Source organism: Nematostella vectensis, chromosome 12 (assembly GCF_932526225.1).
Source record: "Nematostella vectensis chromosome 12, jaNemVect1.1, whole genome shotgun sequence".
Classification (NCBI taxonomy): Eukaryota; Metazoa; Cnidaria; class Anthozoa; order Actiniaria; family Edwardsiidae; genus Nematostella; species Nematostella vectensis.
In genome coordinates this window covers 1,841,842-1,854,515 of record NC_064045.1, presented here as the reverse complement: position 1 = coordinate 1,854,515, position 12,674 = coordinate 1,841,842, and the positions used below count along the sequence as shown (strand labels likewise).

General features: G+C 44.8%; 1 protein-coding gene across 1 annotated transcript in view; it reads right to left on the bottom strand.

The window, feature by feature from the left end:
• Positions 1-2,986: 2,986 nt before the first annotated feature.
• Positions 2,987-12,674, bottom strand: part of LOC5500477 (persulfide dioxygenase ETHE1, mitochondrial) — a 33,246-nt gene continuing 23,558 nt past the window's right edge. Inside the window, exons 8-9 of the mRNA XM_048719448.1 lie at positions 4,358-4,474; positions 2,987-4,019 (exon numbers count right to left, since the gene is read on the bottom strand). Of these exons, the coding sequence (XP_048575405.1) occupies positions 3,934-4,019; positions 4,358-4,474 (203 nt within the window). The 3' untranslated portion in view covers positions 2,987-3,933. The remainder of the gene's footprint in view (positions 4,020-4,357; positions 4,475-12,674) is intronic.

The following is a 12,674-nucleotide window of genomic DNA, read 5'->3' as shown; positions in this document are numbered from 1 at the left end:
CGAGCTAGACCGGAAGACCTACATAATTGAAGTCGACTATACAAGCCGGTGGTTTGAAGTGAAAGAGCTCCGAAGCATATCATCGTCTGCAGTTATCAAAGTCCTACAGGAACTCTTTGCTACAAACAGCATCCCCCAAGTCGTCATGTCTGACAAAGGTCCCCAATATGCAAGCCATGAGTTCAGTGCCTCTGCCAGAGAATGGGGTTTCAACCACGCAACCTCTTCGCCAAATTACCCCCAGGCTAACGGTGAGGTTGAGCGAGCGGTCCAAACAGCCAAGAACATCATGAAAAAGAATGCAGACCCACACCTCGGCTTACTTGCCTACCGATCAGGAATGGCTTGACACCTAGTGAAATTCTGATGAACCGGAAGCTCAGGACCAGACTGCCAGCTACGGAAGCTCATGAGGGCCACTCAAGGTTTTCGTTAACAACATCTCACCTTTCGGTCACGACTTTGAACTATTTGCGTCACGACAACTCACTTTGACTGTCACGACAAAGCACTATTTGATTATCGCTTAAAACATTGCAGATTTAGTTCACCATATCGCACTTTGTGTCTCAAAACATCGCACTTTGTGTCTTAAAAAACTCATCATTTTGCCTTTGCTTAAAACATTTCAGTATATCGTTCACGACATTCAACTTTGTGCTTATAACATAGCAATTTGTGTATTGCATAAAATATTTGACTTTGTGCTTTATAACATGGGACTTTGTGTCTTAAAAAATCTCGCGATTTGCCGAATGCGCAAATCATTTCAGGTTTTGTCTATTGCATAAAATATTTAACTTTGTGCTTCATAACATGGTACTTTGTGTCTTAAAAAATCTCGCGATTTACCGAATGCGCAAATCATTTCAGGTTTTGTCTATTGCATAAAATATTTAACTTTGTGCTTTATAACATGGTTCCCACAGATGCAGGCTCCAGTGTCCGCCGAAACAGACGCCATCTTATCCACCTAGGAGAGAAGACCGACGAGGCTACCAAGAGCTTGGCCAACGACCCACTACCAGCCGCCAATTGCGGAGACCCAGTTCCATCGCAGAAACACCAAGTCCAAGCCCCTTATCCAGTTGCTACATCCCCCAATCCATGCGTTACAACAGTTCGTAAGTCAGGCAGACTGGTAAGATGGAACCAGCGGCCAGACATGGTTTATAATTATAAAAGGTAGTTTGAAAAGTGAAAGAACACGCTTGTTACTATTTGTTTGTTATTATGTTTACTGTTGAACCACCCTAGTATAAACTTGAAGGGAGGTGTTGTATGATTGCCCACATTTGTAAGGTGTCCTGTGACGTCATGGGCTTAGGTTAGATGAATATTTGAAAGGACTGAAGGGTTGAGGGAGGAACTTCAGCGTGAATAAGTAAGTTATGTAAGTACATATCGGTTGTTGATTACTCGATGTTCGTCGTGAGTAGTGCTTTTAGCAAATCGGCGTTCTGTGTCGTTAAGGTTTCCTTTGATGAACCAAGACGGGATTTGCAATCTTGTTGTTGATCCTTAATTCTCTTAAGTCGACCTTTGTCTCCTTCAGAAAGCTCTATGTTGAACAGGGTGCTTCGGTCTCAAAAAGGATTTCGCCACCATTGCAAATGCCCGTTGCACTATTGACTCAAAGACCGAACTCCTGGCTTTGGTTTCTATATTTGGGGGTTGTTTTGCGGCTGTTCTTTCTGTTGAATCTGCTATCCACAATAACAAACTGAGTGGAGGCTCGTAGGAAGGAAAAGAGCGAGACTGGGGCAAAAGGACTGATTGACACTGGAAAATGGCGCGAATATCAAAAGCAACCTCCATTCACAAAAAACGACGGCAAATGCCGTACTATACATGCAACAGAAACCACATTAATTATTGAATGAGAGCTTTATTGACTAATAAAAAGTTGTTTATATTATGCTTTATTCGAGCTTTGATTCCCCCCTTTGATGTTACCAGCCGCCATGTTGGATACTGATTAGTATGCAAAAAAAAAAAAAGGGGCGGAGCGATCCCTTTTATACCGCGCGTTCGTGTTTAATTTTTATCTTGAGCCGCGTGTCTCGCACTCGGGTCGCAAATTTAAACACGAGTAAATACAGCGAAATCAATCCAACCTGAGATGATTTTCCAAAATAACTTGGTAGAAATTGAGGCTATGGTTAAATATGCAGTTATTAATTCGCGAATCGGGCCTTCAACTACGCAAATAACATGGATCTGAGAGCTGGAATCTCAAATTAATATTTGTAAAATATGTCCGACGTGAAAGCCCTGTAATGCCACAGGCAGCCCAAGGCTACTGTCAGTGGCTTATATGTATGGGGGAATTTATAGGTTAGCGAAAAAATACTTTATTGTGAAAAATAAAACTTTAGACCATGTTATATTGTGTTTGAGTCTTTCTTTCTTTTGAGTCTTTCTTTCAATTTTGCCGAGAGAATGTCAGTAGAGCGAGATTGAAGCCCGCCACGAATTGTGTTTCTTACTCTGTATAAAATGGAGTCCCAGCCTTTCCTATTTTTATACAGAGTAAGAAAAACAATTATGCGTGGCGGGCTTTAAGCTCGCTCGACTGACATTCTATCGGCAAAATTGAAATAAAGATTCAAACACAATATTACATGGTCTAAAGTTTTATTTTTCACGATAAAGTATTTTTTCGCTAACATATTAATTTTCCCATACATTCCTTTATAAACCACTGACAGTAGCCTTGGGCTGCCTGTGGTAATGCATTGATAGCTTGGAGTCGAGGCCTAGCTTGAAGTCAAGGCTTAGTTTGAAGTCCAGGCTTAGCAAGGAGTCGAGGTATCATTTTGCGATCGAATTTTCAACTCGTGGATTCCTCCACAGGAATCCCGAGTAATAAATAAATTAAACTCATTGCAGGTAGAAGCTGAATAACGAGAGCGCAGATTCAGACGTGGTCGAGTTGAAGGCATGGGAAGGCGCCTCAGGCCGTGTAAACATGCAGGCACATTTGTACATTTGGTAAATTATTTTATTTCAAGGGTTGATCATTGTTTTACAAAAGCTTTACACTGGTTTGTCAATAATACAGTCATTAACCTATGTATATAAAGGCATATTGATATCATGAAGCACTTGATGACAATAACACGACGGTTACAAAATATTTTGAATGTTTCAAATATGCTGTGTTCGACTGGTGTTCCATTGACACTGTGTAAAGTTATTGGTATGTTTTGAAAAAACATACCATACAAAAAAAAACATGCAAAGGGGGGGGGGGGGAATAGGGGAGGGCTCTGTGTTCGACTGGAATCCTGGGGGTTGTGAAAGGGAGAGGGGAGGGGGCACAGAAAAAGAGGGGGGCTCTAAAAAGGTGTCCCGAGTTAAACCCCCCTCACAGGCACAGTATATCTTATTGTAGTTTTCATTTGTACTAATTTTTATTCATTTGACGGTACTACCCCCATTTCAGGTGGCAGGAGTTCGGCCAAGCCACCCTTCTCGAGCCCGGCCATCAAGCTTGAGTAAATGTCAAGCAGGTCGCTCACAGCTTGGAATATCAATTATTGCGTATGCTTTGATAATTACAGTGCTTGCAATACAAACGTGAAACGCTACATAATATTTAGTACTTTTTTGTAGAATTTAGTACTATTTAGTAAATTTAGTAAAAAAAAAATTTAAGCGTGAAGGCGGTGTAGATTTCAAGCTCTCAGTGGATGAATGTATGATGAATTGTTGAAATCTACACCGCCTACGCTTGAACTATTTTACTAAATTCACTAAATAGTACTAAATTCTACAAAATAGTACTAAACATTATTTAGTGTTTCACGCTTTTATTGCAAGCACTCTAGGTTAAGTGTTTAATCCCCCATTAATTACACGTTTATTAATTACATCTTATCAAACCATCGTGAACGATTCAGGAGAGAACACTGCCATGGTAACTGTCCATTACTCGTCACCATGGTCCATACGCACAAGCTTCTCGTCTTCCAATTGGCCAACACCATCTAGCATGTTGAGAGGCACGGAGTGTGCTGTATGGACAAGCAGGTGCAACATCAGCACAGTTCAAGCAACGGACGAACGGACAGACGTTGAATAATAGCGGAAAGACAGAGACAGACAGACAAGATAGGCAGGGAAAGGCACACAGACGCATGGGTTGACAGAAAGACAGACAGACGTACATATAATAATCGCGGTATACAGGTATACTGTCTTTAAGACAGACGTACATATAATAATCGCGGTATACAGTAAGAGCGGAAAGACAGACGAGAAGAGATAGACTGTTAAGACAGTCAGACAGAAATACGGAAAGAAAACCAAGTGGACTAGCAGATAAGGATACAGACAGGGTGGGCAGGCATACCAATGTTCCGGGGTGCTGCGAGTCCAAGATTAGTCATAATTTCGATGAACTCCTTCAGGGGGCGAGTAGTACGTGGATTATACTCCTTCTCTTCGTCCACAGTGGTTACACTCATGCCTAGAATATGGAAACTCTACAGGCGTGTACTCAGGATTTGATGAAGGGGGGGGGGGGGGGGGGGAGTCATGCCTAGAATATGGAAACTCTTCAGGCGTGTACTCGGGATTTAATGGTGGGGGGGGGAGTTATGCCTAGAATATGGAAACTCTACAGGCGTGTACTCAGGATTTGATGAAGGGGGGGAGTTATGCCTAGAATATGGAAACTCTACAGGCGTGTACTCAGGATTTGATGAAGGGGGGGGGGCAGTTATGCCTAGAATATGGAAACTCTTCAGGCGTGTACTCAGGATTTGATGAAGGGGGGGGGAGTTATGCCTAGAATATGGAAACTCTACAGGCGTGTACTCAGGATTTGATGAAGGGGGGGAGTTATGCCTAGAATATGGAAACTCTTCAGGCGTGTACTCAGGATTTGATGAAGGGGGGGAGTTATGCCTAGAATATGGAAACTCTTCAGGCGTGTACTCAGGATTTGATGAAGGGGGGGGGGGGCAGTTATGCCTAGAATATGTAAACTCTACAGGCGTGTACTCAGGATTTGATGAAGGAGGGGGGGATTTATGCCTAGAATATGGAAACTCTTCAGGCGCGTACTCAGGATTTGATGAAGGGGGGAGTTATGCCTAGAATATGGGCACTCTTCAGGCGTGTACTCAGGATTTGATGAAGGGGGGGGGGCAGTTATGCCTAGAATATGTAAACTCTACAGGCGTGTACTCAGGATTTGATGAAGGGGGGGGGGGAGTTATGCCTAGAATATGGAAACTCTTCAGGCGCGTACTCAGGATTTGATGAAGGGGGGGGAAGTTATGCCTAGAATATGGAAACTCTTCAGGCGTGTACTCAGGATTTGATGAAGGGGGGGGGAGTTATGCCTAGAATATGGAAACTCTTCAGGCGCATACTCAGGATTTGATGAAGGGGGGGCAGTTATGCCTAGAATATGGAAACTCTTCAGGCGCATACTCAGGATTTGATGAAGGGGGGGGCAGTTATGCCTAGAATATGGAAACTCTTCAGGCGCATACTCAGGATTTGATGAAGGGGGGGGGCAGTCATGCCTAGAATATGGAAACTCTTCAGGCGCATACTCAGGATTTGATGAAGGGGGGGGGGGGCAGTTATGCCTAGAATATGGGAACTCTTCAGGCGCATACTCAGGACATGATGAAGGGGGGGGGCAGTTATGCCTAGAATATGGAAACTCTACAGGCGTGTACTTAGGATTTGATGAAGGGGGGGGGGAGTTATGCCTAGAATATGGAAACTCTTCAGGCGCATACTCAGGATTTGATGAAGGGGGGGGGGGCAGTTATGCCTAGAATATGGAAACTCTTCAGGCGCATACTCAGGATTTGATGAAGGGGGGGGGGGCAGTTATGCCTAGAATATGGAAACTCTTCAGGCGCATACTCAGGATTTGATGAAGGGGGGGGCAGTTATGCCTAGAATATGGAAACTCTTCAGGCGTGTACTCAGGATTTCATGAAGGGGGGGGAGTTATGCCTAGAATATGGAAACTCTTCAGGCGTGTACTCAGGATTTGATGAAGGGGGGGGAGTTATGCCTATAATATGGAAACTCTTCAAACGTGTACTCAGGATTTGATGAAGGGGGGGGAGTTATGCCTAGAATATGGAAACTCTTCAGGCGTGTACTCAGGATTAGATGAAGGGGGGAGTTATGCCTAGAATATGGAAACTCTTCAGGCGTGTACTCAGGATTTGATGAAGGGGGGGGAGTTATGCCTAGAATATGGAAACTCTTCAGGCGTGTACTCAGGATTTGATGAAGGGGGGGGGGAGTTATGCCTAGAATATGGAAACTCTTCAGGCGTGTACTCAGGATTAGATGAAGGGGGGAGTTATGCCTAGAATATGGAAACTCTACAGGCGTGTACTCAGGATTTGATGAAGGGGGGAGTTATGTCTAGAATATGGACACTCTTCAGGCGTGTACTCAGGATTTAATGGAGGGGGGGGGAGTTATGCCTAGAATATGGAAACTCTTCAGGCGTGTACTCAGGATTTGATGAAGGGGGGGGGAGTTATGCCTAGAATATGGAAACTCTTCAGGCGTGTACTCAGGATTTGATGAAGGGGGGGGGAGTTATGCCTAGAATATGGAAACTCTACAGGCGTGTACTCAGGATTTGATTAAGGGGGGGATTTATGCCTAGAATATGGAAACTCTTCAGGTGTGTACTCAGGATTTGATGAAGGGGGGAGTTATGCCTAGAATATGGAAACTCTTCAGGCGTGTACTCAGGATTTGATGAAGGGGGGGAGTTATGCCTAGAATATGGACACTCTTCAGGCGTGTACTTAGGATTTGATAAAGGGGGGAGTTATGCCTAGAATATGGACACTCTACAGGCGTGTACTCAGGATTTGATGAAGGGGGGGGAGTTATGCCTAGAATATGGGCACTCTTCAGGCATGTACTCAGGATTTGATGAAGGGGGGGGGGTTATGCCTATAATATGGAAACTCTTCAGGCGTGTACTCAGGATTTGATGAAGGGGGGAGTTATGCCTAGAATATGTAAACTCTTCAGGCGTGTACTCAGGATTTGATGAAGGGGGGAGTTATGCCTAGAATATGTAAACTCTTCAGGCGTGTACTCAGGATTTGATGAAGGGGGGAGTTATGCCTAGAATATGGGCACTCTTCAGGCGTGTACTCAGGATTTGATGAAGGGGGGAGTTATGCCTAGAATATGTAAACTCTTCAGGCGTGTACTTAGGATTTGATGAAGGGGGGGAGTTATGCCTATAATATGTAAACTCTTCAGGCGTGTACTTAGGATTTGATGAAGGGGGGGCAGTTATGCCTAGAATATGTAAACTCTTCAGGCGTGTACTCAGGATTTGATGAAGGGGGGAGTTATGCCTAGAATATGGAAACTCTACAGGCGTGTACTCAGGATTTGATTAAGGGGGGGGATTTATGCCTAGAATATGTAAACTCTTCAGGCGTGTACTCAGGATTTGATGAAGGGGGGATTTATGCCTAGAATATGTAAACTCTTCAGGCGTGTACTCAGGATTTGATGAAGGGGGGAGTTATGCCTAGAATATGGAAACTCTTCAAACGTGTACTCAGGATTTGATGAAGGGGGGGAAGTTATGCCTAGAATATGGAAACTCTTCAGGCGTGTACTCAGGATTTGATGAAGGGGGGGAGTTATGCCTAGAATATGGACACTCTTCAGGCGTGTACTTAGGATTTGATAAAGGGGGGGAGTTATGCCTAGAATATGGGCACTCTTCAGGCATGTACTCAGGATTTGATGAAGGGGGGGGAGTTATGCCTAGAATATGGAAACTCTTCAGGCGTGTACTCAGGATTTGATGAAGGGGGGGGAGTTATGCCTAGAATATGGAAACTCTTCAGGCGCATACTCAGGATTTGATGAAGGGGGGGGGCAGTTATGCCTAGAATATGGAAACTCTTCAGGCGTGTACTCAGGATTTGATGAAGGGGGGGGAGTTATGCCTAGAATATGGAAACTCTTCAGGCGTGTACTCAGGATTTGATGAAGGGGGGGGAGTTATGCCTATAATATGGAAACTCTTCAAACGTGTACTCAGGATTTGATGAAGGGGGGGGAGTTATGCCTAGAATATGGAAACTCTTCAGGCGTGTACTCAGGATTAAATGAAGGGGGGAGTTATGCCTAGAATATGGAAACTCTTCAGGCGTGTACTCAGGATTTGATGAAGGGGGGGGGGAGTTATGCCTAGAATATGGAAACTCTTCAGGCGTGTACTCAGGATTTGATGAAGGGGGGGGGAGTTATGCCTAGAATATGGAAACTCTTCAGGCGTGTACTCAGGATTAGATGAAGGGGGGAGTTATGCCTAGAATATGGAAACTCTACAGGCGTGTACTCAGGATTTGATGAAGGGGGGGATTTATGCCTAGAATATGGAAACTCTTCAGGTGTGTACTCAGGATTTGATGAAGGGGGGAGTTATGCCTAGAATATGGACACTCTTCAGGCGTGTACTTAGGATTTGATAAAGGGGGGAGTTATGCCTAGAATATGGAAACTCTTCAGGCGTGTACTCAGGATTTGATGAAGGGGGGGGGGAGTTATGCCTAGAATATGGAAACTCTTCAGGCGTGTACTCAGGATTAGATGAAGGGGGGAGTTATGCCTAGAATATGGAAACTCTACAGGCGTGTACTCAGGATTTGATGAAGGGGGGAGTTATGTCTAGAATATGGACACTCTTCAGGCGTGTACTCAGGATTTAATGGAGGGGGGGGGAGTTATGCCTAGAATATGGAAACTCTTCAGGCGTGTACTCAGGATTTGATGAAGGGGGGGGGGAGTTATGCCTAGAATATGGAAACTCTTCAGGCGTGTACTCAGGATTTGATGAAGGGGGGGGGAGTTATGCCTAGAATATGGAAACTCTACAGGCGTGTACTCAGGATTTGATTAAGGGGGGGATTTATGCCTAGAATATGGAAACTCTTCAGGTGTGTACTCAGGATTTGATGAAGGGGGGAGTTATGCCTAGAATATGGAAACTCTTCAGGCGTGTACTCAGGATTTGATGAAGGGGGGGAGTTATGCCTAGAATATGGACACTCTTCAGGCGTGTACTTAGGATTTGATAAAGGGGGGAGTTATGCCTAGAATATGGACACTCTACAGGCGTGTACTCAGGATTTGATGAAGGGGGGGGAGTTATGCCTAGAATATGGGCACTCTTCAGGCATGTACTCAGGATTTGATGAAGGGGGGGGGGTTATGCCTATAATATGGAAACTCTTCAGGCGTGTACTCAGGATTTGATGAAGGGGGGAGTTATGCCTAGAATATGTAAACTCTTCAGGCGTGTACTCAGGATTTGATGAAGGGGGGAGTTATGCCTAGAATATGTAAACTCTTCAGGCGTGTACTCAGGATTTGATGAAGGGGGGAGTTATGCCTAGAATATGGGCACTCTTCAGGCGTGTACTCAGGATTTGATGAAGGGGGGAGTTATGCCTAGAATATGTAAACTCTTCAGGCGTGTACTTAGGATTTGATGAAGGGGGGGAGTTATGCCTATAATATGTAAACTCTTCAGGCGTGTACTTAGGATTTGATGAAGGGGGGGCAGTTATGCCTAGAATATGTAAACTCTTCAGGCGTGTACTCAGGATTTGATGAAGGGGGGAGTTATGCCTAGAATATGGAAACTCTACAGGCGTGTACTCAGGATTTGATTAAGGGGGGGGATTTATGCCTAGAATATGTAAACTCTTCAGGCGTGTACTCAGGATTTGATGAAGGGGGGATTTATGCCTAGAATATGTAAACTCTTCAGGCGTGTACTCAGGATTTGATGAAGGGGGGAGTTATGCCTAGAATATGGAAACTCTTCAAACGTGTACTCAGGATTTGATGAAGGGGGGGAAGTTATGCCTAGAATATGGAAACTCTTCAGGCGTGTACTCAGGATTTGATGAAGGGGGGGAGTTATGCCTAGAATATGGACACTCTTCAGGCGTGTACTTAGGATTTGATAAAGGGGGGGAGTTATGCCTAGAATATGGGCACTCTTCAGGCATGTACTCAGGATTTGATGAAGGGGGGGGAGTTATGCCTAGAATATGGAAACTCTTCAGGCGTGTACTCAGGATTTGATGAAGGGGGGGGAGTTATGCCTAGAATATGGAAACTCTTCAGGCGCATACTCAGGATTTGATGAAGGGGGGGGGCAGTTATGCCTAGAATATGGAAACTCTTCAGGCGTGTACTCAGGATTTGATGAAGGGGGGGGAGTTATGCCTAGAATATGGAAACTCTTCAGGCGTGTACTCAGGATTTGATGAAGGGGGGGGAGTTATGCCTATAATATGGAAACTCTTCAAACGTGTACTCAGGATTTGATGAAGGGGGGGGAGTTATGCCTAGAATATGGAAACTCTTCAGGCGTGTACTCAGGATTAAATGAAGGGGGGAGTTATGCCTAGAATATGGAAACTCTTCAGGCGTGTACTCAGGATTTGATGAAGGGGGGGGGAGTTATGCCTAGAATATGGAAACTCTTCAGGCGTGTACTCAGGATTTGATGAAGGGGGGGGGAGTTATGCCTAGAATATGGAAACTCTTCAGGCGTGTACTCAGGATTAGATGAAGGGGGGAGTTATGCCTAGAATATGGAAACTCTACAGGCGTGTACTCAGGATTTGATGAAGGGGGGAGTTATGTCTAGAATATGGACACTCTTCAGGCGTGTACTCAGGATTTAATGGAGGGGGGGGGGGAGTTATGCCTAGAATATGGAAACTCTTCAGGCGTGTACTCAGGATTTGATGAAGGGGGGGGGAGTTATGCCTAGAATATGGAAACTCTTCAGGCGTGTACTCAGGATTTGATGAAGGGGGGGGGAGTTATGCCTAGAATATGGAAACTCTACAGGCGTGTACTCAGGATTTGATTAAGGGGGGGATTTATGCCTAGAATATGGAAACTCTTCAGGTGTGTACTCAGGATTTGATGAAGGGGGGAGTTATGCCTAGAATATGGAAACTCTTCAGGCGTGTACTCAGGATTTGATGAAGGGGGGGAGTTATGCCTAGAATATGGACACTCTTCAGGCGTGTACTTAGGATTTGATAAAGGGGGGAGTTATGCCTAGAATATGGACACTCTACAGGCGTGTACTCAGGATTTGATGAAGGGGGGGGAGTTATGCCTAGAATATGGGCACTCTTCAGGCATGTACTCAGGATTTGATGAAGGGGGGGGGTTATGCCTATAATATGGAAACTCTTCAGGCGTGTACTCAGGATTTGATGAAGGGGGGAGTTATGCCTAGAATATGTAAACTCTTCAGGCGTGTACTCAGGATTTGATGAAGGGGGGAGTTATGCCTAGAATATGGGCACTCTTCAGGCGTGTACTCAGGATTTGATGAAGGGGGGGGGAGTTATGCCTAGAATATGTAAACTCTTCAGGCGTGTACTCAGGATTTGATGAAGGGGGGAGTTATGCCTAGAATATGGGCACTCTTCAGGCGTGTACTCAGGATTTGATGAAGGGGGGAGTTATGCCTAGAATATGTAAACTCTTCAGGCGTGTACTTAGGATTTGATGAAGGGGGGGAGTTATGCCTATAATATGTAAACTCTTCAGGCGTGTACTTAGGATTTGATGAAGGGGGGCAGTTATGCCTAGAATATGTAAACTCTTCAGGCGTGTACTCAGGATTTGATGAAGGGGGGAGTTATGCCTAGAATATGGGAACTCTACAGGCGTGTACTCAGGATTTGATTAAGGGGGGGATTTATGCCTAGAATATGTAAACTCTTCAGGCGTGTACTCAGGATTTGATGAAGGGGGGATTTATGCCTAGAATATGTAAACTCTTCAGGCGTGTACTCAGGATTTGATGAAGGGGGGAGTTATGCCTAGAATATGGAAACTCTTCAAACGTGTACTCAGGATTTGATGAAGGGGGGGAAGTTATGCCTAGAATATGGAAACTCTTCAGGCGTGTACTCAGGATTTGATGAAGGGGGGGAGTTATGCCTAGAATATGGACACTCTTCAGGCGTGTACTTAGGATTTGATAAAGGGGGGGAGTTATGCCTAGAATATGGGCACTCTTCAGGCATGTACTCAGGATTTGATGAAGGGGGGGGAGTTATGCCTAGAATATGGAAACTCTTCAGGCGTGTACTCAGGATTTGATGAAGGGGGGGAGTTATGCCTAGAATATGGAAACTCTTCAGGCGTGTACTCAGGATTTGATGAAGGGGGGAGTTATGCCTAGAATATGTAAACTCTTCAGGCGTGTACTCAGGATTTGATGAAGGGGGGAGTTATGCCTAGAATATGGGCACTCTTCAGGCATGTACTCAGGATTTGATGAAGGGGGGGGAGTTATGCCTAGAATATGTAAAATCTTCAGGCGTGTACTCAGGATTTGATGAAGGGGGGAGTTATGCCTAGAATATGGGCACTCTTCAGGCGTGTACTCAGGATTTGATGAAGGGGGGAGTTATGCCTAGAATATGTAAACTCTTCAGCCGTGTACTCAGGATTTGATGAAGGGGGGAGTTATGCCTAGAATATGGGCACTCTTCAGGCGTGTACTCAGGATTTGATGAAGGGGGGAGTTATGCCTAGAATATGTAAACTCTTCAGGCGTGTACTTAGGATTTGATGAAGGGGGGAGTTATGTCTAG